We start from the raw sequence: 25,025 nt of genomic DNA, 5'->3' as shown, positions 1-25,025 counted from the left end.
CCCGTTCTACGCCCGGGTGGCGAGCATTTATATTGGTATATGGTCTCCATCCTGGTATGTGCTGCTCCATCCTGCGTCCCCATCCTGTCATGTGCTGCTCCATCCTGCGTCCCCATCCTGTCATGTGCTGCTCCATCCTGCGTCCCCATCCTGTCATGTGCTGCTTCCCTCCTGCACCCCCATCCTGTCATGTGCTGCACCCATCCTGCTCCCCCATTCTGTCATGTGCTGCTCCCATCCTGCGCCCCCATTCTGACATGTGTTGCTCCCATCCTGCGCCCCCATTCTGTCATGTGCTGCTCCCATTCTGCTCCCCCATTCTGACATGTGCTGCTCCCATCCTGCGCCCCCATTCTGACATGTGCTGCTCCCATCCTGCACCCCCGTTCTGTCATGTGCTGCTCCCATCCTGTGCCCCCGTTCTGTCATGTGCTGCTGCCATCCTGCACCCCCATTCTGACATGTGCTGCTCCCATCCTGCACCCCCATTCTGACATGTGTTGCTCCCATCCTGCGCCCCCATTCTGTCATGTGCTGCTCCCATTCTGCGCCCCCATTCTGACATGTGCTGCTCCCAACCTGCGCCCCCATCCTGTCATGAGCTGCTCCATCCTGCGCCCCCATTCTGACATGTGCTGCTCCCATCCTGCGCCCCCATTCTGACATGTGCTGCTCCCATCCTGCACCCCCGTTCTGTCATGTGCTGCTCCCATCCTGTGCCCCCGTTCTGTCATGTGCTGCTGCCACCCTGCGCCCCCGTTCTGTCATGTGCTGCTGCCATCCTGCGCCCCCGTTCTGTCATGTGCTGCTCCCATCCTGCACCCCCGTTCTGTCATGTGCTGCTCCCATCCTGCACCCCCGTTCTGTCATGTGCTGCTCCCATCCTGTGCCCCCGTTCTGTCATGTGCTGCTCCCATCCTGTGCCCCCGTTCTGTCATGTGCTGCTGCCATCCTGCGCCCCCGTTCTGTCATGTGCTGCTCCCATCCTGCACCCCCGTTCTGTCATGTGCTGCTCCCATCCTGTGCCCCCATTCTGTCATGTGCTGCTCCCATCCTGCGCCACCGTTCTGTAATTTGCTGCTCCCATCCTGTGCCCCCGTTGTGTCATGTGCTGCTCCCATCCTGCGCCACCGTTCTGTAATTTGCTGCTCCCATCCTGTGCCCCCGTTCTGTAATTTGCTGCTCCCATCCATATGCCCCATACGCTGCTCCATAAAGGTTTATGGCCCCCATAAGATGCTCCATAGTATATGCCCCCGTACACTGCTCCATTATGGTTGATGGCCCCAATAAGATGCTCCATAGTATATGCCCCCGTACACTGCTCCACTATGGTTGATGGCCCCCATAAGATGCTCCATAGTATATGCCCCCGTACACTGCTCCATTATGGTTGATGGCCCCATAAGATGCTCCATAGTATATGCCCCCGTACACTGCTCCATTATGGTTGATGGCCCCCATAAGATGCTCCATAGTATATGCCCCCGTACACTGCTCCATTATGGTTGATGGCCCCCATAAGATGCTCCATAGTATATGCCCCCGTACACTGCTCCACTATGGTTGATGGCCCCCATAAGATGCTCCATAGTATATGCCCCCGTATACTGCTCCATTATGGTTGAAGGCCCCATAAGATGCTCCATAGTATATGCCCCCGTACACTGCTCCATTATGGTTGATGGCCCCCATAAGATGCTCCATAGTATATGCTCCCGTACACTGCTCCATTATGGTTGATGGCCCCCATAAGATGCTCCATAATATATGCCCCGTACACTGCTCCATTATAGTTTATGGCCCCCATAAGATGCTCCATAGTATATGCCCCTGTACACTGCTCCATTATGGTTTATGGCCCCCATAAGATGCTCCATTGTATATGCCCCCGTACACTGCTCCATTATGGTTGATGGCCCCCATAAGATGCTCCATAGTATATGCCCCCGTACACTGCTCCATTATGGTTGATGGCCCCATAAGATGCTCCGTAGTATATGCCCCCGTACACTGCTCCATTATGGTTGATGGCCCCATAAAATGCTCCATAGTATATGCCCCTGTACACTGCTCCATTATGGTTTATGGCCCCCATAAGATGCTCCATAATATATGCCCCCGTACACTGCTCCATTAGGGTTGATGGCCCCATAAGATGCTCCATAGTATATGCCCCCGTACACTGCTCCATTATGGTTGATTGCCCCCATAAGATGCTCCATAATATATGCCCCCGTACACTGCTTCATTATGGTTTATGGCCCCCATAAGATGCTCCATAGTTTATGCCCCCGTACACTGCTTCATTATGGTTTATGGCCCCCATAAGATGCTCCATAGTATATGCCCCCGTACACTGCTTCATTATGGTTTATGGCCCCCATAACATGCTCCATAGTATATGCCCCATATGCTGCTGCGATATATAAAAAAAAATACCATACTCACCTATCGTCGCTGGGCGCTGAGTGCTGGGGGGCCTGAGCAGGCTGGGACACCAGCGCGCTGTGGGGGTCAGGTGCCGGAGTCGCTGCTAGCTCAGGCCCCCGACACTTGCTATACTCACCTGTTTGTCCTGTTCCAGCGCTGCGCGCCGCCATCTTCCGGCTCCTCTGGCTGTGACTGTTCAGTCAGAGGGCGGCGCGCATTAAGCGCGTCATCGCGCCCTCTGAACTGTGAACGTCACAGGCAGAGGACCGGGACACGGAGAAGGAGCCGCACGCAGTGCTGGAACGGAGGACAGGTGAATATACTTAACCTCCTGGCGGTCCCTGCCTCTCCTTTGGAGATCGCGGTGTGTGTTCAGTATTTACGCATACCGCGATTTCCTGGAAGCGTCACTCTGTGGGGTCTAGACTGCGCCGGCGCTTGCGCTTGTGCAGTCTATAAAGGCTTCGGACAGAGTGACGCTCCCAGCGTTATATTATAGATTTTCAATGAGGTAAAACGGGGGGTGATTTGAACTTTTTTTTAAAATTTTTTCATACTTTTGAAAATTTGTAACTATATTTTATAGTCCCCTTAGGGGGATCACTTGTGCTATACATAGCAGGGCTTCTGCACAGCTATGGATAGCAGAAATCAAGATCTCCATTGAACGTCGGCCATGAAGCCTGCATTCATCAGAGGATTGTAATGACAGATGGGAGATCTTTAGTACAACCCCTGATGTGCGCCGATGGGGACGTGGAATTATCCGCTCCTTCCCAGATTAGTTAAATCCTTCTGTTAGAGATCGACAGCGGGATTTAACAGTTTAACACCTGCGGTCAGATCACCGATCCACCCACGGCTGTTAAAGTTTGATGATGGCAAATTAAACCAGCCATCATTTGGGGGGGGGGGGGAGTTTCAGGCTCAGCACCGGAGCTTGCATCAAAGGCAGGGACATGACACAGGAGGTACATAAACATACGCCATATGTTGTGAAAAGGTTAAGATATGTAATATAAAAACTCTTATTAATAATAATAATAAAAATAGCTGTACAAGAACAGACCAATTGAATGAATGCTATTAAGGGCAGCATATACATTTTTTCTGATGTTGCCATGTGCAGACAGTGCAAAGAATAACACAAAACACAGTGTGTTCATTTCCTGCAAAAATAAAAAAAAAATCACACAAATAGATAGCAATTAGTGACATAATATTGTGGCAAAAATGATTCACTGGAACATTTATGAAAATGACTATATATAAGAATAATTTATCTATTTTTAAAAAATGATACTTACATTGTACAGATATGGAGATATTTGCTCTATGTGTTGCACATTCAGTCGTCACTGAACACGTGTAGACACCAGTATCTTCCATCGTCACGTTTTCTAGTCTGAGTTCTAACATTTTTCCAGTCCCATTCTGGAGAACTTGATTCTCCTGATCAATCCACGTTACATTATATCTTTGATAAGTTAGGTTACTTTCTACTAAACATCTCAATGTCACTGATGAACCTTCATCCACTTTAAGTATATTGTCCGGCTTATTTTTTTTCTTTCCTAGAATAAATAGGAAAACTTTATAATTTAGAGATGTTATGGAAGTTATGGAACATAATAACCAGCAAGTGAGTAGAGTGAAGGCCAAGTCCAGGCTGCCTGGTAGCCCATTCTAATTTACCAATTACTTTGCTAAACAAGCATGTCCAAGAATTATGGACAGGAGAGTGGACCTATGAGATAGAATCCTTTGAACACTTGGACATTCGAGAGTGTCATCTTTTATCTAATTACTGCTCTGATGTGATAGGAGAAACACATGCAGTATAATGCAGAGACATTGATTGAGATGTTGCATGAATATTCTTATTATTATTATTAATGGCTTTCAGCTCATGGTGACTTCATGGATGAATGCTCTGTAGGAAGACTGATTTTGTGCAAGCCTAGATAGGTCACCTAGGATCCGCTCAATGTTATCTTAACCCCTTAAGGATCAGGGGCATTTCTGTTTTTGCGTTACCATTTTTTGCTCCTCTTCTTCCCAAAGCTATCATAACTTTGTTAATTTTTCCATCAATATGGCCATGTGAGGGCTTGTTTTGTGCAGGAAGAGTTGTACATTTGATTGACATAAATGCTTTTACCATATCATGTACTGGAAATGGGAAAAAAATTCTAAGGCTGGTTTCACATTTGCGTTTTTTTGGGTGCCTTTTTGCGGTAAAAAACACAAAAAAACGCATGGTGAAAAAACGCATGTAAACGCGTGCAAACGCTGCGTTTTTTTGACGCATGCGTTTTTGCATGTGGTGAAAAAAACGCGGCGTTTTGACGCGTTTACATGCGTTTTTCATGCGTTTGCGTTTTTTAAACGCATGCTAAGAAATGTGTGACAGCTGCCAATCATCAAAATAAAGTAAAAAACCCACTATAAACAGAAATAGTTAGAGTTAGGGTTAGGGTTAGGGGTAGGGTTAGGGATCCCTACCCCTAACCCTAACCCTAACCCTACCCCTAACCCTAACCCTAAGGGATCTCAACCCTAACCCTACCCCTAACCCTAACCCTACCCCTAACCCTAACTCTAAGGGATCCTATCCCTAACCCTACCCCTAACCCTAACCCTACCCCTAACCCTACCCCTAACCCTAACCCTAAAGGGATTAGGGTTAGGGTTAGGGGTAGGGTTAGGGGTAGGGTTAGGGTTAGGATCCCTTAGGGTTAGGGTTAGGGGTAGGGGTAGGGTTAGGGTTAGGGGTAGGGTTAGGGTTAGGGGTAGGGTTAGGATCCCTTAGGGTTAGGTTTAGGGGTAGGGTTAGGGGTAGGGTTAGGGTTAGGATCCCTTAGTGTTAGGGTTAGGGGAGAGTTAGGGTTAGGGGTAGGGTTAGGGTTAGGGTTAGGATCCCTTTATCACTTTTATGTTGGGGGTGGCATATTAGTGTGTTTTCTGGTTTTTTAATATAAAAACGCATGCGTTTTTAATGCAAAAAATCGCATGCACAAAAAAACGCATGCGTCCCCATTGACTCCAATGTATTTTTTGACCCAAAAAAAACGCATGAAAACGCATGCGTTTTTTTTGGTCCAAAAAACGCCTCTCAAAAATACTACAGGTTGCATTTCTGAAAATGAACGCATGCAGTAAAAAAACGCATGCGTTTCAAAACGTGACCAAATGCGTACAACAAAAAACGCATGCGTTTTCAATGTTAAATATAGGGAAAAAAAATGCATGCGTTTTTTTGAAAAAAAACGCTGCAGACAAAAACGCAAGTGTGAAACCACCCTAAGTGTGGTGAAATTGAAAAAAGTGCAATTCCATAATTTTTTTTTACCATGTTCACAAAATGCTAAAACTGACCTGCCATGATTATGCAGGTCATTACAAATTAGTAGATACCAAACATGTATAGGTTCTTTTTTATGTAAGTGGTGAAAAAAAATCCAAACTTTGTAAAAATAAAAAAAAAGGCACAATTTTCCGAGACCCATAGAGTCTCCATTTATTAAGATCTGTTTTTTTTTTTTTTAAGTACGGTATATTCAATAAAGTGTATTTGTTAAAAATTTCAGTACGTATACTTGGGTATTATTTATTTACTGTACTATCACAATGTTTGGTGAGCTTTAACAGAAGGATCTCCTGAATAGAGGTGAGTGAATATGTTCGGAATCGGTTGCCGAATCTGAATTTGCCATATTCGTGCCTGTTGGTACCCTATTCATGCCGAATTTATGTATGACGATCGTTTCCGAACGTATCGGCTCATTTCTTCTCCCATTGACTCTAGTGGCGTTTGGCTGTGTTCGGTGAATATTGCAAATACAATATTCGCTGGAGATCTTAATCAAAACCGAATATTGAAAAATTTGCTCATCTCTTCTCCTGGATAAAAGATCATAGTCAGAACCTTTTAGAGAACATCTAAACAGGTCCTTAAAGAGTTACTCTCATTATCAATCAATGCACGGCTCCCTTGAATTCTTATTTTCTGCAGGCTGTGGGCAACGCATTCCTGATTGCTGGACCTTTCGGACAAGTAGCATGGTTGCTCTGTTGGTTTGATCAGGGCCATTTCCAATGTTGAATTAGAGCTTTATCGGGATCAGGATGTGTTTGGACACATCTCCATCATGTTTATGCACCCAGTTATTTCAGTACACAAATGATAAGTACCATGACAAAGTCAGTTATGGTCATTATATAATATATATGGCCTTACCTGTATCCCATGTGATTGTAATAATTGTAGGACCTGAAATACAATAAAGAGGACAAATAAGAAACTAATCCCTGACATGATAAATATCTGCATCGTGGCTCCAATAGTTTCTTGAAATTTCCAGAATATGAAAAATAACTAATCATATTCCCTTCATACGTTGCCATGATTAACCAAGCACTTCCGTGTTAGAATATAGTATTTATCGGAACTAATGGGTATGGAGCCAAGAGGGTCAGTTGGTGCTTTCCTTCTCTGGCCTGTCTGTATTTAGATGGACCAGGCTCATCCCACTGAAAACCCGCACTTCTTCTCCATGGGCAGAATACTACTCTGACAATATAGGATGAGGGTACTACACTCTGATACGACTTTATTGGGTCACCAACAGTTACCAGCATATGTTACATTCCCAGCAAGGACACAAGAAAGTGTAAGTGACACCCTTCCGCTGGCTCACAGGGAATTAGAACCTCCGTGACTTCGGGGCATCCAGGGCGAACTACCGCAACCAGTAGCACCTCGCTTTTGGCAGGCACCCACAGAGAGGAGGTAGGGGCAAGTTGAGGAAGCTGACCGACCACAGAGAGATATGTGGCCGAGTGACCGAATTACCTCAAACTGAGTTATCCAAACAAATGTATGAGCTCAGTGTTGGACAGTGGAGCAGTTCTCTAATCTACCAGCTGGAACCAAGGTCCCTAGGATGAAGTCCTGTAGAGTCACCGGTGACAGGAGAAGTCCCCTTTTTATAACCCTCAGCTCCAATTCAGAGCATTGTCCCACATGATTGGGGGAGATAATCATAGTTGTTTCCTAGTTTTTCCCAAAGTCGATTGACTGTATTATTGTCTTCCAAGTGATGCAGACTAGTGCACCACAAGGGGCTGATGCAATTTGTAATCAGCAGGCATTCCATAAATTAACATACAAAAATGGAGACCTGAAGATCTCACGTGAAACAATAGCTCATGTCCCCTGACTTACCGAATAAAGAAATAGTAGGTCTGGCATAATTAAGAAGAGTTCACACTCACACAAGTGGCCAGATTTCCCCTATTGATGCCGAGACCTCACATAGGTGATTCTTTGCTGATCACTGGGGGTAAAGTGCCATGGCCATTTTCTGTTTTTTATTTTGGTTTCCTTTTTTCCTCACCTTCTTCCAAGAGACACAACTTTTTGATTTTACCCGATAGTCTACCAGAAAACGTGAATAAAATTACAAGTGCGGTCGGACAGGTTTTTTTTTTATTATTTACTATGTTCACTATATGGTAACACAGACCAGGAAAAATGATCCTACAGGTCAGTACGAGTATGCAGCTATCAAACATGTATAATCTATTTTTTATTTAAGTGGTGAAGAAATTTTTTTTGTAAATTTGTAAAAAAAAAAATGTTTTGCTCTTGTGGCCATTTTCTGAGCCTGGAAACATTCTAATTTTTCAGGATCTGGAGCTGGGTGAGGGCTTACTTTTCATGCCCTGAGCTGATATTTTTATTGATACAATTTTGAGGTAGATACAATGTTTTGATCACCTATTATTGCAACATTATAAAGACCCAAAAAACATAATTTGGGCATTGTTTTATTTTTTTCTCGTTATGCCATTTACCAGTCGGATTCATTTACTTTATGTTTTGATAGATCAGACATTTCTAAACTCAGCGATACCAAATTTGTGTTTTTTTTTAATTGTTTTATTTTCAATGGGGCAAAATGGGGGTGAGTTTAAGTTTTATATTTTTTTATTTGCTGAATATTTCTAAAAACTCTTCTTTTTACTTTATACAATATTTCCCTTAGGGGACTTGAAGCTGTGATCATCTGATCACCTGTGCTACACATCGCTGGGCTGCAGACCTGCGATATGTAGCAAAAATCTTGATCTCCTATGAATGCTGGTCACAAGCCGGCATTTACAGGAGATTCACAATGACAGGCAGGGGGGTCTTCTACAGATTACTGGATGTTATGACAACCCATTGTCGCTCTTCGATCACGTAACAGGGACATCAATAGGCGGGATTTGTGAAATAATTCCGGCTGGTGCATGTTAAATGGCACTGTCAGTGAATAACAATGTGATTTCATTGGTTAATAGCCACAAGCAGAGCACCGATCCACCCGCGGCTGTTAAAGGCACATGTGTCATGAAGCTGCAGTGCAATACAGCGCAACCTTTACCAGGGGGAGTTTAAAAGGGACGCGAGACTGCACACACAGAGCAGCTGAACAGATGATACCTAGTGGCAAGAGAGTAGTCAGAAAAAGCTGAGTCAGGGCACAAGATAACACGTCAGTACAAAAAGGATTAAAACAGAAAGGATAGTCAGGACATAGCAAGAGATCAGTAAACCTTTGCGAGCAAAATACAGTACAATAGGGACAAATCAAGACAGAGTCAATAGCCAAGCCAGGAGATCAGAATCAGAGAATAAATTAGAACAGACAAACGCAGGGAAAGGGCAGACAGAGGGGGATACGATACGATACGATACACTTTATTGATCCCGTGGGAAATTATGGTATCACAGCAGCACAACTTAAATCATAAAAATCATAAAGGAATTACATAGTTGACATGACAGTGGAGTTGACAGAAGAACATTATACATTATACATTAGAATAGGACATACACAACGAGTGAACAGAAATGTAGAGAAATAAGTAGACATTCACCTTGGTGGTTTAACCTTAATGTTATTGTTGTACATTCCCATGGCAGTTGGCACAAACGATTTCCTATATTTTTCCTTCTTACACCTCAGAAGTATTAGCCGGTTACTGAAGGTGCTCTTCTGTCTCATGAATTGCTCATATAATGGATGTGCATTATTGTTCATAATTGCCATACACTTTTTCAGAGTTCTTCTCTCCACTACCTCCCCAAAAGAGTCCAGATTACAGCCCACAGCAGAACTTGCCTTCTTAACAGACACAGGACAAGTCAGGGTTCACAGCAGGACAAACCAAGGGTTTCCAGAGTCAGGTTTACAAGCCGAAGACAGGACTATAACTGACACTGCCAGCAAGATTCATGGGCGCTAAATAGCAAACCTGAACCCAGAATGGAGGCAGAGCAAAGTTAACCCTTGACATGATCCATCCAAAAAAGGGCAGACACTAATAAACCCTGGAACGGATCATGACAACATGGACATCTGATTAAATCAGCCATCAAGTGTGGAGAAAGATGAATGCTTAGCCACCATCAAAGTCGGGAACATGACATATGACATAGATATACGTCATACGTCATGAAGGCGGTGCCGGACTGGCTCACAAACCAAAGCTGCCCACCTGAAAATCGGTGTTTTTAAATAGGATTGTACCTTTTCCATGCAACCTTTTCTGTACAGAAATATATATGTTAATATATAATATATGTCCCTCTCCCTGTCTTTAAAAGTTGAGAGATACCCCATTCTGTGACTGCACCTATGCACAATGACCCTGTTGACAATTTTTGCTTTTTCAATAGGCGGTTCAAGCAGATGTCACGGGACACGAGTAGTTCACATCCCATTTAAGTAGTAATGTTAGGAGATAAAAGATGATCATCAAATTTAGGTTCCTTGAGCCTATTGGTATTTTCATCAGAAATTGGACCACATAGAACAGATCATCAATCAGATCTTTTTTATTGGTGAATCATCCAATAGAAGTAGACCTGAGTGGCAAGTAATTGGCTCCAAAGTCACCTCAATTTGGGGTTGTCTTCTACTGAGCCTTAAAGGTCTATTATTGAGTCAGAATTTGGGTCCACCAGTGTGTCTTTTGAATTTCATCTTCAACCACGATAAAGGAAATTTGTAAAACTATCATGTACTTACAGTCGATATCAAGAAGGACAGTTTTTCTAGTTGTCCTCCAATTTTTGTTGGTCATTTCACATGTGATGTTTTTCCGCTGATCATTTGGAGATGGAGTAAACGTTACAGTAGATGACTCCGTCTTCCAGACGTCGGCCACGTTACTTGTCTTCCATTGGAAGGTTAATGATGTTGCAGGACAATTTCTTGGAGGTGAGCAGGTCAGGGTCTTATTGACACCAGCAATAAGTGTCCCAAGTTCTGAGATGACCGGTTCTTCTGTGAGATCTATACAAAAATATTAGAGAGAAATGGGGTCAATGTTATGAAAGGTGAATTCTTCTTCCAGATGTTGGGCAAATTACTCTTTGTCCTGGAAATATAATGATGCTGCAGAACAATTTCTTGGTAGAGAGCGGGTCAGGATTTTTATTGACATCAGCAATCAGTGTCCCAAGTTCTGAGACGACGGCTTCTTCTATGAGATTCACACAATAAAATATAATTTTATCATGATTTCTGTCAATTATATGTTTAGCAAAATGTGTCCACCAAAAATACTTGGGCAATGGGGTTTAAATAACCAATCACATGACCAATAAACAAAACAATTAAAAATATTATATTTTATTTGTGCTAAGATGATACTTGAGGTTCCATCTTAAAATCGAGCAGATAAAAGGCATTGCCATACTATACAATGTATTGGGGCATTAGGGTACGGTATGTCCTATGACAAATTCATCACATATTTTCTGGATGGTCTGCTGCAGAATTCGAAAGCTGGCTATTGGATTTCTGTTGCAGATGTGATCTTGATGTGCTGTGGACGGAGAAATCTCGAAAAATAAGGATCAACCATGTAAATATTGAATCTTTGCATCAAATTGATGTATTTGTCACAAAAAGTTTAAAAACGTATGAAATGCTGAGAGTTGTAACCAAAGAAACATCCGACTAAAATATCTTAAACCTTAAAGTTTTGGGCAGTCTTAAAACTTTTGGCCACATCAGTCTATCAAAAACAGTTCAGAATTTTTTTAGAAAAGTGCAAAAGTTTTATTTAGATGTGGAAAAGATGCTGCAAAGTAGGAATGCTTTCAAAAATAGAAGTGTCTTTTTTTGTAGCCAATTAACTTGCAACGTAAATTAACAAAGGAAAAATCTCAATCAAATCCATGCACTGTGTGCAGAATTATCAGACAGGGAGAATTGTAATCATGTCATCATTTTAAAATATGGAAAAAATACGAGTTTCCAAAATAACAATGTACCCATCTAGTTATCGACTAATATAATATGCAAATCAAGGTCATAAAATACTAAAATTATAAAGATTTTATTATTACAAAACATTACAATAAATACATTAACAATATTAAATTTAAATTTGTATGGGTACAATAAGGTGTAAACGATCCTGCCAATATTCCGGCCACGTACACCAACGCACGTTTCGAGTTGATGTTGCTTTCTCAGGGTGCGGATATTGGGGCAATCGCAGAACCAGCAAAAGTTTTGTTGCAAATAGTCAACAGAATACAATTAGAAAACACGGCACTCGATCGATGTAGGCGTTGGTGGTGCTCAAGTAGGGTGTCCACCCCGTAGAATAAAGATGAATAAAACTTGGCACTCACATTGAGTGCCAAGTTTTATTCATCTTTAAATAGTCAACAGAGTCACGAAAACCATAATGAGAAAATAAGACATTAAATATCTTTCAAAGATACGAGAAGAATCAGAGGTGAAGAGACCAGGAAGCCATTATCCTTCGCTACTGTCATATTCCAGAGTTGCAACCTCCCTGGAGGCCAGAAGTTCAAGCACAGAAGCAGACCACTGAGCAAGACCCAATAGTGGATTTGAACAAAAAAGAGCTTCCTTTTATTTGTGCATCCAGACAAAAATGGTTATGAACGTTTTCGGTCCGTCACAGGACCTTCATCAGAACAGTCTTTAACATGAACTGGATGTGAAGGGGTGCTCTGTAAGCGGTCTTGAGCGTCCAAATTATAGGGACCTGCTGCAGCGGGCATGTGCTGTAGACCAGCTGGGCATCATAAGCCAAGGACAGCACAAAAGGCAAAACTATTGCAAAAAGAACCTGCTGTATCCCAGTGTGTAAGTGCGCCGTGCAGCAGGGAGGAACGCTCTGAAACGGATTCTTGACCGACCAGATGAATGGGCCAGGGCTAGATCAGTAGACACAGGCTTTGATGCTGTTCAGACAAAATAGAGCAGTCACAAACTTGATTTAAATTTCTCTTTTGTTCATCGACATTACATTGTGTCAATTCATGTAAATAAATTACTAAATAGAGATGAATGGATTAATCTGCGAAGGAATGAGCTTGAGTCGAATTTCATGAAATTTGGTGTTTCACACAAAAATGAATACTTTAAAATCCCATTTGCAGATTGCAAATAAAAAATAACTTGCCCAGCACCATTTCTAACACTCCTGAAGCATCAGAGTGTGGGTAAATGTCATTTTACGTTGCCGCACTGTCAGTGGGGTCCTCTCTCTCCTGTAGAGTGTAAGCTCTTATGGTCAGTGGGGTCCTCTCTCTCCTGTAGAGTGTAACCTCTTATGGTCAACGGGGTCCTCTCTCTCCTGTAGAGTGTAAGCTCTTATGGTCAGCAGTGTCCTCTCTCTCCTGTAGAGTGTAAGTTCTTATGGTCAGTGGGGTCCGCTCTCTCCTGTAGAGTGTAAGCTCTTATGGTCAGTGAGGTCCTCTCTCTCTCCTGTAGAGTGTAAGCTCTTATGGTCAGTGGGGTCCTCTCTCTCCTGTAGAGTGTAAGCTCTTATGGTCAGTGGGGTCCTCTCTCTCCTGTAGAGTGTAACCTCTTATGGTCAGTGGGGTCCTCTCTCTCTCCTGTAGAGTGTAAGCTCTTATGGTCAGTGGGGTCCTCTCTCTCCTGTAGAGTGTAAGTTCTTATGGTCAGTGGGGTCCTCTCTCTCCTGTAGAGTGTAAGTTCTTATGGTCAGTGGGGTCCTCTCTCTCCTGTAGAGTGTAAGTTCTTATGGTCAGTGGGGTCCTCTCTCTCCTGTAGAGTGTAAGCTCTTATGGTCAGGGGGGTCCTCTCTCTCCTGTAGAGTGTAAGCTCTTATGGTCAGCGGTGTCTTCTCTCTCCTGTAGAGTGTAAGCTCTTATGGTCAGTGGGGTCCTCTCTCTCCTGTAGAGTGTAAGCTCTTATGGTCAGTGGGGTCCTCTCTCTCCTGTAGAATGTAACCTCTTATGGTCAGTGGGGTCCTCTCTCTCCTGTAGAGGGTAAGCTCTTATGGTCAGTGGGGTCCTCTCTCCTGTAGAGTGTAAGCTCTTATGGTCAGTGGGGTCCTCTCTCTCCTGTAGAGTGTAAGCTCTTATGGTCAGTGGGGTCCGCTCTCTCCTGTAGAGTGTAAGCTCTTATGGTCAGTGAGGTCCTCTCTCTCTCCTGTAGAGTGTAAGCTCTTATGGTCAGTGGGGTCCTCTCTCTCCTGTAGAGTGTAAGCTCTTATGGTCAGTGGGGTCCTCTCTCTCCTGTAGAGTGTAACCTCTTATGGTCAGTGGGGTCCTCTCTCTCTCCTGTAGAGTGTAAGCTCTTATGGTCAGTGGGGTCCTCTCTCTCCTGTAGAGTGTAAGTTCTTATGGTCAGTGGGGTCCTCTCTCTCCTGTAGAGTGTAAGTTCTTATGGTCAGTGGGGTCCTCTCTCTCCTGTAGAGTGTAAGTTCTTATGGTCAGTGGGGTCCTCTCTCTCCTGTAGAGTGTAAGCTCTTATGGTCAGGGGGGTCCTCTCTCTCCTGTAGAGTGTAAGCTCTTATGGTCAGCGGTGTCTTCTCTCTCCTGTAGAGTGTAAGCTCTTATGGTCAGTGGGGTCCTCTCTCTCCTGTAGAGTGTAAGCTCTTATGGTCAGTGGGGTCCTCTCTCTCCTGTAGAATGTAACCTCTTATGGTCAGTGGGGTCCTCTCTCTCCTGTAGAGGGTAAGCTCTTATGGTCAGTGGGGTCCTCTCTCCTGTAGAGTGTAAGCTCTTATGGTCAGTGGGGTCCGCTCTCTCCTGTAGAGTGTAAGCTCTTATGGTCAGTGAGGTCCTCTCTCTCTCCTGTAGAGTGTAAGCTCTTATGGCCAGTGGGGTCCTCTCTCTCCTGTAGAGTGTAAGCTCTTATGGTCAGTGGGGTCCTCTCTCTCCTGTAGAGTGTAACCTCTTATGGTCAGTGGGGTCCTCTCTCTCTCCTGTAGAGTGTAAGCTCTTATGGTCAGTGGGGTCCTCTCTCTCCTGTAGAGTGTAAGTTCTCATGGTCAGTGGGGTCCTCTCTCTCCTGTAGAGTGTAAGTTCTTATGGTCAGTGGGGTCCTCTCTCTCCTGTAGAGTGTAAGTTCTTATGGTCAGTGGGGTCCTCTCTCTCCTGTAGAGTGTAATCTCTTATGATCAGTGGGGTCCTCTCTCTCCTGTAGAGTGTAAGCTCTTATGGTCAGCGGTGTCTTCTCTCTCCTGTAGAGTGTAAGCTCTTATGGTCAGTGGGGTCCTCTCTCTCCTGTAGAGTGTAAGCTCTTATGGTCAGTGGGGTCCTCTCTCTCCTGTAGAATGTAACCTCTTATGGTCAGTGGGGTCCTCTCTCTCCTGTAGAGGGTAAGCTCTTATGGTCAGTGGGGTCCTCTCTCCTGTAGAGTGTAAGCTCTTATGGTCAGTGGGGTCCTTTCTCTCCTGTAGAGAGTAAGCTCTTATGGTCAGTGGGGCCCTCTCTCCTGTAGAGTGTAAGCTCTTATGGTCAGCGGTGTCCTCTCTCTCCTGTAGAGTGTAAGCTCTTATGGTCAGTGGGGCCCTCTCTCTCCTGTAGAGTGTAAGGTCTTATGATCAGTTTGGTCCTCTCTCTCCTGTAGAGTGTAAGCTCTTATGGTCAGTGGGGTCCTCTCTCTCCTGTAGAGTGTAAGGTCTTATGATCAGTTTGGTCCTCTCTCTCCTGTAGAGTGTAAGCTCTTATGATCAGTGGGGTCCTTTCTCTCTCCTGTAGAGTGTAATCTCTTATGGTCAGTGGGGTCCTCTCTCTCCTGTAGAGTGTAACCTCTTATGGTCAGCGGGGTCCTCTATCTCCTGTAGCGTGTAAGTTCTTATGGTCAGTGGGATCCTCTCTCTCCTGTAGAGTGTAAGCTCTTATGGTTAGTGAGGTCCTCTCTCTCCTGTAGAGTGTAAGCTCTTATGGTCAGTGGGGTCCTCTCTCTCTCCTGTAGAGTGTAAGTTCTTATGGTCAGTGGGGCCCTCTCTCTCCTGTAGAGTGTAAGCTCTTATGGTCAGTGGGGTTCTCTCTCTCCTGTAGAGTGTAAGCTCTTATGGTCAGTGGGGTCCTCTCTCTCCTGTAGAGTGTAAGCTTTTATGGTCAGTGGGGTCCTCTCTCTCCTGTAGAGTGTAAGCTCTTATGGTCAGTGGGGTCCTCTCTCTCCTGTAGAGTGTAAGCTCTTATGGTCAGTGGGGTTCTCTCTCTCCTGTAGAGTGTAAGCTCTTATGGTCAGTGGGGTCCTCTCTCTCCTGTAGAGTATAAGCTCTTATGGTCAGTGGGGTCCTCTCTCTCTCCTGTAGAGTGTAAGTTCTTATGGTCAGTGAGGTCCTCTCTCTCCTGTAGAATGTAAGCTCTTATGGTCAGTGGGGTCCTCTCTCTCCTGTAGAATGTAAGCTCTTATGGTCAGTGGGGTCCTCTCTCTATCTCCTGTAGAGTGTAAGCTCTTATGGTCAGTGGGGTCCTCTTTCTCCTGTAGAGTGTAAGCTTTTACGATCAGTGGGGTCCTCTCTCTTCTGTAGAGTGTAATCTCTTATTGTCAGTGGGGTCCTCTCTCTTCTGTAGAGTGTAAGCTCTTATGGTCAGTGGGGTCCTCTCTCTCCTGTAGAGTGTAAGCTCTTATGGTCAGTGGGGTCCTTTCTCTCTTGTAGATTGTAAGCTCTTATGGTCAGTGGGGTCCTCTCTCTCCTGTAGAGTGTAATCTCTTATGATCAGTGGGGTCCTCTCTCTCCTGTAGAGTGTAAGCTCTTATGGTCAGCGTGGTCCTCTCTCTTCTGTAGAGTGAAATCTCTTATGGTCAGTGGGGTCCTCTCTCTCTTGTAGAGTGTAAGCTCTTATGGTCAGTGGGGTCCTCTCTATCCTGTAGAGTGTAAGCTCTTATGGTCAGTGGGGTCCTCTCTCTCCTGTAGAGTGTAATCTCTTATGATCAGTGGGGTCCTCTCTCTCCTGTAGAGTGTAATCTCTTATGGTCAGTGGGGTCCTCTCTCTCCTGTAGAGTGTAAGCTCTTATGGTCAGTGGGGTCCTCTCTCTCCTGTAGAGTGTAAGCTCTTATGGTCAGTGGGGTCCTCTCTCTCCTGTAGAGTGTAATCTCTTATGATCAGTGGGGTCCTCTCTTTCCTGTAGAGTATAAGCTCTTATGGTCAGCGTGGTCCTCTCTCTTCTGTAGAGTGAAATCTCTTATGGTCAGTGGGGTCCTCTCTCTCCTGTAGAGTGTAAGCTCTTATGGTCAGTGGGGTCCTCTCTCTCATGTAGAGTGTAAGCTCTTATGGTCAGCGTGGTCCTCTCTCTTCTGTAGAGTGAAATCTCTTATGGTCAGTGAGGTCCTCTCTCTCCTGTAGAGTGTAAGCTCTTATGGTCAGTGGGGTCCTCTCTCTCCTGTACAGTGTAAGCTCTTATGGTCAGTGGGGTCCTCTCTCTCCTGTAGAGTGTAAGCTCTTATGGTTAGTGAGGTCCTCTCTCTCTCCTGTAGAGTGTAAGCTCTTATGGTCAGTGGGGTCCTCTCTCTCCTGTAGAGTGTTAGATCTTATGGTCAGTGGGGTCCTCTCTCTCTTCTGTAGAGTGAAATCTCTTATGGTCAGTGGGGTTCTCTCTCTCCTGTAGAGTGTAAGCTCTTATGGTCAATGGGATCCTCTCTCTCCTGTAGAGTGTAAGCTCTTATGCTCAGTGGGGTCCTCTCTCTCCTGTAGAGTGTAAGCTCTTATGGTCAGTGGGGTCCTCTCTCTCCTGTAAAGTGTAAGTTCTTATGGTCAGTGAGGTCCTCTCTCACCTGTAGAGTGTAAGATCTTATGGTCAGTGGGGTCCTCTCTCCTGTAGAGTGTAAGTTCTTATGGTCAGCGGGGTCCTCTCCCTCCTGTAGAGTGTAAGCTCTTATGGTCAGTGGAGTCTTCTCTCTCTCCTGTAGAGTGTAAACTCTTATGGTCAGTGAGGTCCTCTCTCTCCTGTAGAGTGTAAGCTCTTATGGTCAGTGGGGTCCTCTCTCTCCTGTAGAGTCTAAGCTCTTATGATCAGTGGGGTCCTCTCTCCTGTAGAGTGTAAGTTCTTATGGTCAGCGGGGTCCTCTCTCTCCTGTAGAGTGTAAGCTCTTATGATCAGTGGGGTCCTCTCTCCTGTAGAGTGTAAGTTCTTATGGTCAGCGGGGTCCTCTCTCTCCTGTAGAGTGTAAGCTCTTATGATCAGTGAGGTCCTCTCTCTCTCCTGTAGAGTGTAAGCTCTTATGGTCAGTGAGGTCCTCTCTCTCCTGTAGAGTGTAAGCTCTTATGGTCAGTGGGGTCCTCTCTCTCCAGTAGAGAGTAAGCTCTTGTGGTCAGTGAGGTCCTCTCTCTCCTGTAGAGTGTAAGCTCTTATGGTCAGTGGGGTTCTCTCTCTCCTGTAGAGTGTAAGCTCTTATGGTCAGCGGTGTCCTCTCTCCCCTGTAGAGTGTAAGATCGTATGGTCAGTGGGGTCCTCTCTCTCCTGTAGAGTGTAAGCTCTTATGATCAGTGGGGTCCTCTCTCTCCTGTAGAGTGTAAGCTCTTATGGTCAGTGGGCTCTCTCTCCTGTAGAGTGTAAGATCTTATGGTCTGTTGGGTCCTCTCTCTCCTGTAGAGTGTAAGCTCTTATGGTCAGTGGGGTCCTCTCTCTCCTGTAGAGTGTAAGCTCTTATGGTCAGTGGGGTCCTCTCTCTCCTGTAGAGTGTAAGTTCTTATGATCAGTGGGGTCCTCTCTCTCCTGTAGAGTGTAAGCTCTTATGGTCAGTGGGGCCCTCTCTCTCCTGTAGAGTGTAAGCTCTTATGGTCAGTGGGGTCCTCTCTCTCCTGTAGAGAGTAAGCTCTTATGGTCAGTGGGGTCCTCTCTCTCCTGTAGAGAGTAAGCTCTTATGGTCAGTGGGGTCCTCTCTCTCCTGTAGAGTGTAAGCTCTTATGGTCAGTGGGGTCCTCTCTCTCCTGTAGAGTGTAAGCTCTTATGGTCAGTGGGGTCCTCTCTCTCCTGTAGAGAGTAAGCTCTTATGGTCAGTGGGGTCCTCTCTCTCCTGTAGAGTGTAAGCTCTTATGGTCAGTGGGGTCCTCTCTCTCCTGTAGAGTGTAAGCTCTTATGGTCAGTGGGGTCCTCTCTCTCCTATAGAGAGTAAGCTCTTATGGTCAGTGGGGCCCTCTCTCTCCTGTAGAGTGTAAGCTCTTATGGTCAGTGGGGTCCTCTCTCTCCTGTAGAGAGTAAGCTCTTATGGTCAGTGGGGTCCTCTCTCTCCTGTAGAGAGTAAGCTCTTATGGTCAGTGAGGTCCTCTCTCTCCTGTAGAGAGTAAGCTCTTATGGTCAGTGGGGTCCTCTTTCTCCTGTAGAGTGTAAGCTCTTATGGTCAGTGGGATCCTCTCTCTCCTGTAGAGTGTAAGCTCTTATGGTCAGTGGGATCCTCTCTCCTGTAGAGTGTAAGCTCTTATGGTCAGTGGGGTCCTCTCTCTCCTGTAGAGTGTAAGCTCTTATGGTCAGTGGGGTCCTCTCTCTCCTGTAGAGTGTAAGCTCTTATGGTCAGTGGGGTCCTCTTTCTCCTGTAGAGTGTAAGCTCTTATGGTCAGTGGGGTCCTCTCTCTCCTGTAGAGTGTAAGCTCTTATGGTCAGTGGGGTCCTCTGTCTCCTGTACAGTGTAAGCTCTTATGGTCAGTGGGGTCTTCTCTCTCCTGTAGAGTATAAGCTCTTATGGTCAGTGGGGTCCTCTCTCTCTCCTGTAGAGTGTAAGCTCTTATGGTCAGTGGGGTCCTCTCTCTCTCTCCTGTAGTGTGTAAGCTCTTATGGTCAGTGAGGTCCTCTCTCCTGTAGAGTGTAAGCTCTTATGGTCAGTGGGGTCTTCTCTCTCCTGTAGAGTGTAAGTTCTTATGGTCAGTGGGGTCCTCTCTCTCCTGTAGAGTGTAAGCTCTTATGGTCAGTGGGGTCCTCTGTCTCCTGTAGAGTGTAAGCTCTTATGGTCAGTGGGGTCCTCTCTCTCCTGTAGAGTGTAAGTTCTTATGGTCAGCAGGGTCCTCTCTCTCCTGTAGAGTGTAAGTTCTTATTGTCAGTGGGGTCCTCTCTCTCCTGTAGAGTGTAAGCTCTTATGGTCAGTGGGGTCCTCTCTCTCCTGTAGAGTGTAAGCTCTTATGGTCAGTGGGGTTCTCTCTCTCCTGTAGAGTGTAAGCTCTTATGGTCAGTGGGGCCCTCTCTCTCCTGTAGAGTGTAAGCTCTTATGGTCAGTGGGGTCCTCTCTCTCCTGTAGAGTGTAAGCTCTTATGGTCAGTGGGAACCTCTCCCTCTCCTGTAGAGTGTAATCTCTTATGGTCAGTGGGGTCCTCTCTCTCTCCTGTAGAGTGTAAGCTCTTATGGTCAGTGGGGTCCTCTCTCTCCTGTAGAGTGTAAGCTCTTATGGTCAGTGGGGTCCTCTCTCTCCTGTAGAGTGTAAGCTCTTATGGTCAGTGGGGTCCTCTCTCTCCTGTAGAGTGTAAGCTCTTATGGTCAGTGGGGTCCTCTCTCTCCTGTAGAGTGTAAGCTCTTATGGTCAGTGGGGTCCTCTCTCTCCTGTAGAGTGTAAGCTCTTATGGTCAGTGGGGTCCTCTCTCTCTCTCCTGTAGAGTGTAAGCTCTTATGGTCAGCGGTGTCCTCTCTCTCTCCTGTAGAGTGTAAGTTCTTATGGTCAGTGGGGTTCTCTCTCTCCTGTAGAGTGTAAACTCTTATGGTCAGCGGTGTCCTCTCTCTCTCCTGTAGAGTGTAAGTTCTTATGGTCAGTGGGGTTCTCTCTCTCCTGTAGAGTGTAAGCTCTTATGGTCAGCGGGGTCCTCTCTCTCCTGTAGAGTGTAAGTTCTTATGGTCAGCGGGGTCCTCTCTCTCCTGTAGAGTGTAAGTTCTTATGGTCAGTGGGGTTCTCTCTCTCCTGTAGATTGTAAGCTCTTATGGTCAGCGGTGTCCTCTCTCTCTCCTGTAGAGTGTAAGTTCTTATGGTCAGTGGGGTTCTCTCTCTCCTGTAGAGTGTAAACTCTTATGGTCAGCGGTGTCCTCTCTCTCTCCTGTAGAGTGTAAGTTCTTATGGTCAGTGGGGTCCTCTCTCCTGTAGAGTGTAAGCTCTTATGGACAGTGGGGTCCTCTCTCTCCTGTAGAGTGTAAACTCTTATGGTCAGTGGGGTCCTCTCTCTCCTGTAGAGTGTCAGCTCTTATCGTCAGTGGGGTCCTCTTTCTCCTGTAGAGTGTAAACTGAAGGTTTTTGTCATGAAAATCATTATATTAACATCACTTTCATGTTATGGGTCAAAATAGTCAATAAAAATTGGTCTTATCAAAATTTTGGAAATCTTGTGTTCAGTGTGATATTGATTAAAATTTTACAAGGTGATATACTTGTTAATGCTAACAGATGGATATATTGTGTGTGTGTATATATATGTATATATATATATATATATGTGATGGAGTAACATGGCTGTAATGTGGATGATGCAGTTGGCAAATACTTCATGGGGTGAGGCACCGTCTACTTATAGATGTTATATAACCAGTAGCACGGTGACATAGAGCACAGACACATCACCGCTATATCCCACCGTCACTGCCGGATACACTCACACTTACCAGTCACAGTAATGGCGGTTATTGCTTCTCTGTCATAATTGTATTTCACATTACTGTATTCACTTTCTACAAATCTGAAGAAATACGTCCCATTATCTTCTTTCCTGGCATCAGTGATTGTCAGGGTGCAGTCTCCAGTATCGGGATTTCCCGCCAGACGGAAGTTTGGTTTTTGCACATTACTGGATTTATCATTAGTGGCTACGATGTAGAATGGCTTTAAAGGTGCTTTCATCCGTATCCAGTATCCAGAGGTATTGATGAATGTCTTTCTACCGTCAGCGGTGAAGGTGCAAGGAATCGTCACACAGAGACCCTCCTGTACACTGACACTAGGATTCACGCTGATATCATAGCCCGGCACCCGAAACGGCACCTGACACGCGATACCTGTAGAAGAATGAAAATTGTCATCGTTACATATCAGGAATTTTATTTTTCAGATAATTCACAAATATATTGAGTTTTTCTAACTATTATCTATCTTCTTTTATAGGACATCAGATCCCCCACCATCAATCAGCTATTATCAGGGGCAGTCGGTTCTACACAATGTATAAGCTTACCCCTCCTCTCCATCACACTATAAGTGTTAAAAAGTTTTACATTTTCATCAAATACATTCTTTTTTTTTTTACTTTTTACATTTTATTTTTTTTATAACTGTGGAATAGAAATTTTATATTTTTCTTTTTTTTTCTTTAGTCTTTTTCACATTACAGTTTTTTTGGTCACTTACAGGGAATGTGGATCTGCATCATTTGATCATATTTTTTTAGATATTGCAATTTTTTCAGTCTTTGCTCATCACAGTGAAAATAAGAGTCTCCTGTGATGCCCAGCCTGGATGGGGCAACATTGGATGCATGAACAGGTGCACAGGCAGCATCTTATAATTAATTAATAATTATTATTATTTATTTGTACAATTGCCAAAAACTAAAAAGTATAAAGTATCAGAAAATCAATGGAGCACTAAAGTCTGCGGCAGAGGCCTAGGATACTGTGTGATCTAAAATGTGCCAAAATCAACTGCACATTACACCATATCCAATATATCAGTGTGCAGGACTCACCTTTCCAGAAGAGAGGGAGGATAGCCAAAATACTGATCCCCATGATGTGGGGCTTTGTGTGCTCCTTCTTGATACTGAGATTATCTTTTGGTTGAGATGTTGGATGGATTGTAGATTCTATGGAACAAATCATATTTCAAAGTTAAAAAAAATGCTTGATCTATTATCTATCTATCTATCTATCTATCTATCTATCTATCTATCTATCTATTATCTATCTATCTATTATCTATCTATTATCTATCTATCTATTATCTATCATCTCTCTATTATCTGTCTACTATCTATCTATTCTATGTATTCTCCTATAATATATATAAAGAATAATCTGCACTCACCGTGTAAAGTATATAATATTAGAAGGTTAGCCTGCAGCCACCGCTGCTCCTCCGCACTTCTGTTCTGTGTTTCTTCTTCTGTCTCCTGAGTCTTCCTCTTGCTTTGCTTGCTATGATCTTTCTGTCCCTCATTGCTTAATGTTTCTATTTTGTAATTTCCTCGCCTTCCACTTCCTCTTTTTTTTGACTAAAGTGTCCTCTTCTCATTTGTTTTCTGCAGAATACTTTATCTTATTGTAAATGTATTAGTTATATTTTATTTATGGTAGATGTTAACACGTGATCAGGTCATGTAACATATGATCAAGTCATGTAACATGTGATCAGATCACGTAACACGCAAACGCTTATAGTAATCCATTTTTGTCTCACTTGTCAAACTAAAAAAAAACAGTAAAGATGAGATAAATGGTTCCAATCTTCACTGCTGTAACTTCCACAGAGAAGAAATATTATATAGTAGTCATTTATAATTTAGCTTGAAAATGAATCTACAGTATCTCTTTCTATTTATAATGACCAAAGATCGCATCAGAGTAGAATGTGCAGGGAAATAAAGAGCCTATACAAGGTGCATCATTTTTACTTGACTGCAATAATTGCAAAAATTATTGTTATCCACAAATACATGCACAACCCCAATGAATAACATTTTTTTTTCAGGTCAATATATATATGTCTGCTTGTAGGGCAATTCCTGCAAATGTTGCAGCTGTCTAACACATTATTAAATTTTATGTAGGCTCATAAATTATTTTTGCACTGGCACTTTGTTTAAGATATGAGCTACATTATTTATACTCAATATTCATATCGGCATCAAAGAGATATAAATATATATGCAAATATATAATTCTATAGCTCCTTGATGCCTATATGTATATTGACTATAAATGATGTAGCTCATATTTTAAATAAAATGCCTGTGCAAAAATAAATATATTATATTATATACGCCTCCTGATGAAGAAGCGAAAAGTGCGTTGGGGCGGCAGGGACGCCACACACAGACTCATCTCATGTAAGTGCTGTTATTTTTTGACTCTATTACATCGCCACTATTTACTCGGACATTTTTTCTTCAGGTAAATATATTTATATATGTCTGTTTGTAGGGTAAATCATGCAAGTGTTGCAGCTGTCTGTATTAAATTTTGTGTAGGCTCATAAATTATTTTTGCACTGGCACTTCGTTTAAGATATGAGCTACATCATTTATACTCAATATTTATATTGGCATCAAACAGATATATAGATATAAATGCAAATATATATCTATATATCTCCTTGATGCCTATATCTATATTGACTATAAATGATGTAGCTCATATTATAAAAATTGCCAGTGCAAAAATATATATCTATATATCTCCTGTTAAGGACCGGCGGAACGCACCAAGTATAGATGATATGAAACTAGGTGCGTTCGCAGTCCGAGGTCCACCGTGCAGGTAAAAACCCTGCTGCTAGTAAGACGGACTATATGGCGGTACTATAAGTATACACGCACGGGTTAACTTCACCCTGCGTGAAGGAAGCGATCCTGTTGAGTCACAGGACCGCGATACCGCACATAGAGCGCGAGCAAGAAGTCAGCGAACACAACCCCAACTCAGGATTGAAGTCCGATTAGACCACTTGCTGGCACAACACCGCAACTGGGTGTGTAAGGAAACTAATAAAATAGTGTATAAAGGCACGAGAGTGCATGCGGTGCCGCACTGACGGACGCCACTAACCACCCAGGCTTGGGTAAGGAAAGCGCAGAGGAAGCGCACGGCGCCGTACTGGCGGACACAGCAACTGGACGCTGTGATGTGTGTTACGTGCAGATGGCTAGTTGGGCGCTAGATAGCTACCATCATCCGCGAGCAGTCAACAACACTAGGGAGGGATACTTAGGAGCTTTCATCCATCGACATACATCCATCTACACACACATTATATCAAGACAATACTAGCGCATGGCCGTGCGGTCATGCGCAGTTTATATAGTTGCAGCACAGGAAGCAGCTCCAGAAGTTTTGCCCTTTCAGGACCTGCCAAGAGGACCAATGGGATGTGCTGCAGTACCTGAGCATGTGACCCTCGATCTCCAACGGGAGATCTTGCCCTGGGCATGCTCAGTGTGTGCAAATAAGGACTTAGTCCCATAGAAGCCCGCTCGCCGCAGATCAGTGCAGGGTACAACAGGAGAGCCAGAAAAGGCAGCAGTAACCCCTTGCACAGAATCAGTCCCAGCGAGACGCTGGGAGCGGCGCCTCCGCTGAGCAGAGCCCACTACGGCTGAGGCAGAATGG

At 44.3% G+C, this 25,025-nt stretch overlaps 1 protein-coding gene across 1 annotated transcript in view; it reads right to left on the bottom strand.

Moving 5' to 3' along the window:
- Positions 1-22,832, bottom strand: part of LOC138652170 (sialoadhesin-like) — an 88,926-nt gene extending 66,094 nt beyond the window's left edge. Inside the window, exons 1-6 of the mRNA XM_069742938.1 lie at positions 22,726-22,832; positions 22,388-22,504; positions 21,312-21,701; positions 10,515-10,781; positions 6,674-6,706; positions 3,741-4,007 (exon numbers count right to left, since the gene is read on the bottom strand). Of these exons, the coding sequence (XP_069599039.1) occupies positions 3,741-4,007; positions 6,674-6,706; positions 10,515-10,781; positions 21,312-21,701; positions 22,388-22,430 (1,000 nt within the window). The 5' untranslated portion in view covers positions 22,431-22,504; positions 22,726-22,832. The remainder of the gene's footprint in view (positions 1-3,740; positions 4,008-6,673; positions 6,707-10,514; positions 10,782-21,311; positions 21,702-22,387; positions 22,505-22,725) is intronic.
- Positions 22,833-25,025: the final 2,193 nt, after the last annotated feature.

This window comes from Ranitomeya imitator, chromosome 10, assembly GCF_032444005.1.
Source record: "Ranitomeya imitator isolate aRanImi1 chromosome 10, aRanImi1.pri, whole genome shotgun sequence".
In the NCBI taxonomy this organism is placed as follows: Eukaryota; Metazoa; Chordata; class Amphibia; order Anura; family Dendrobatidae; genus Ranitomeya; species Ranitomeya imitator.
The sequence above is the reverse complement of the archived record's forward strand: the minus strand, read 5'-3'. Positions and strand labels throughout refer to the sequence as shown.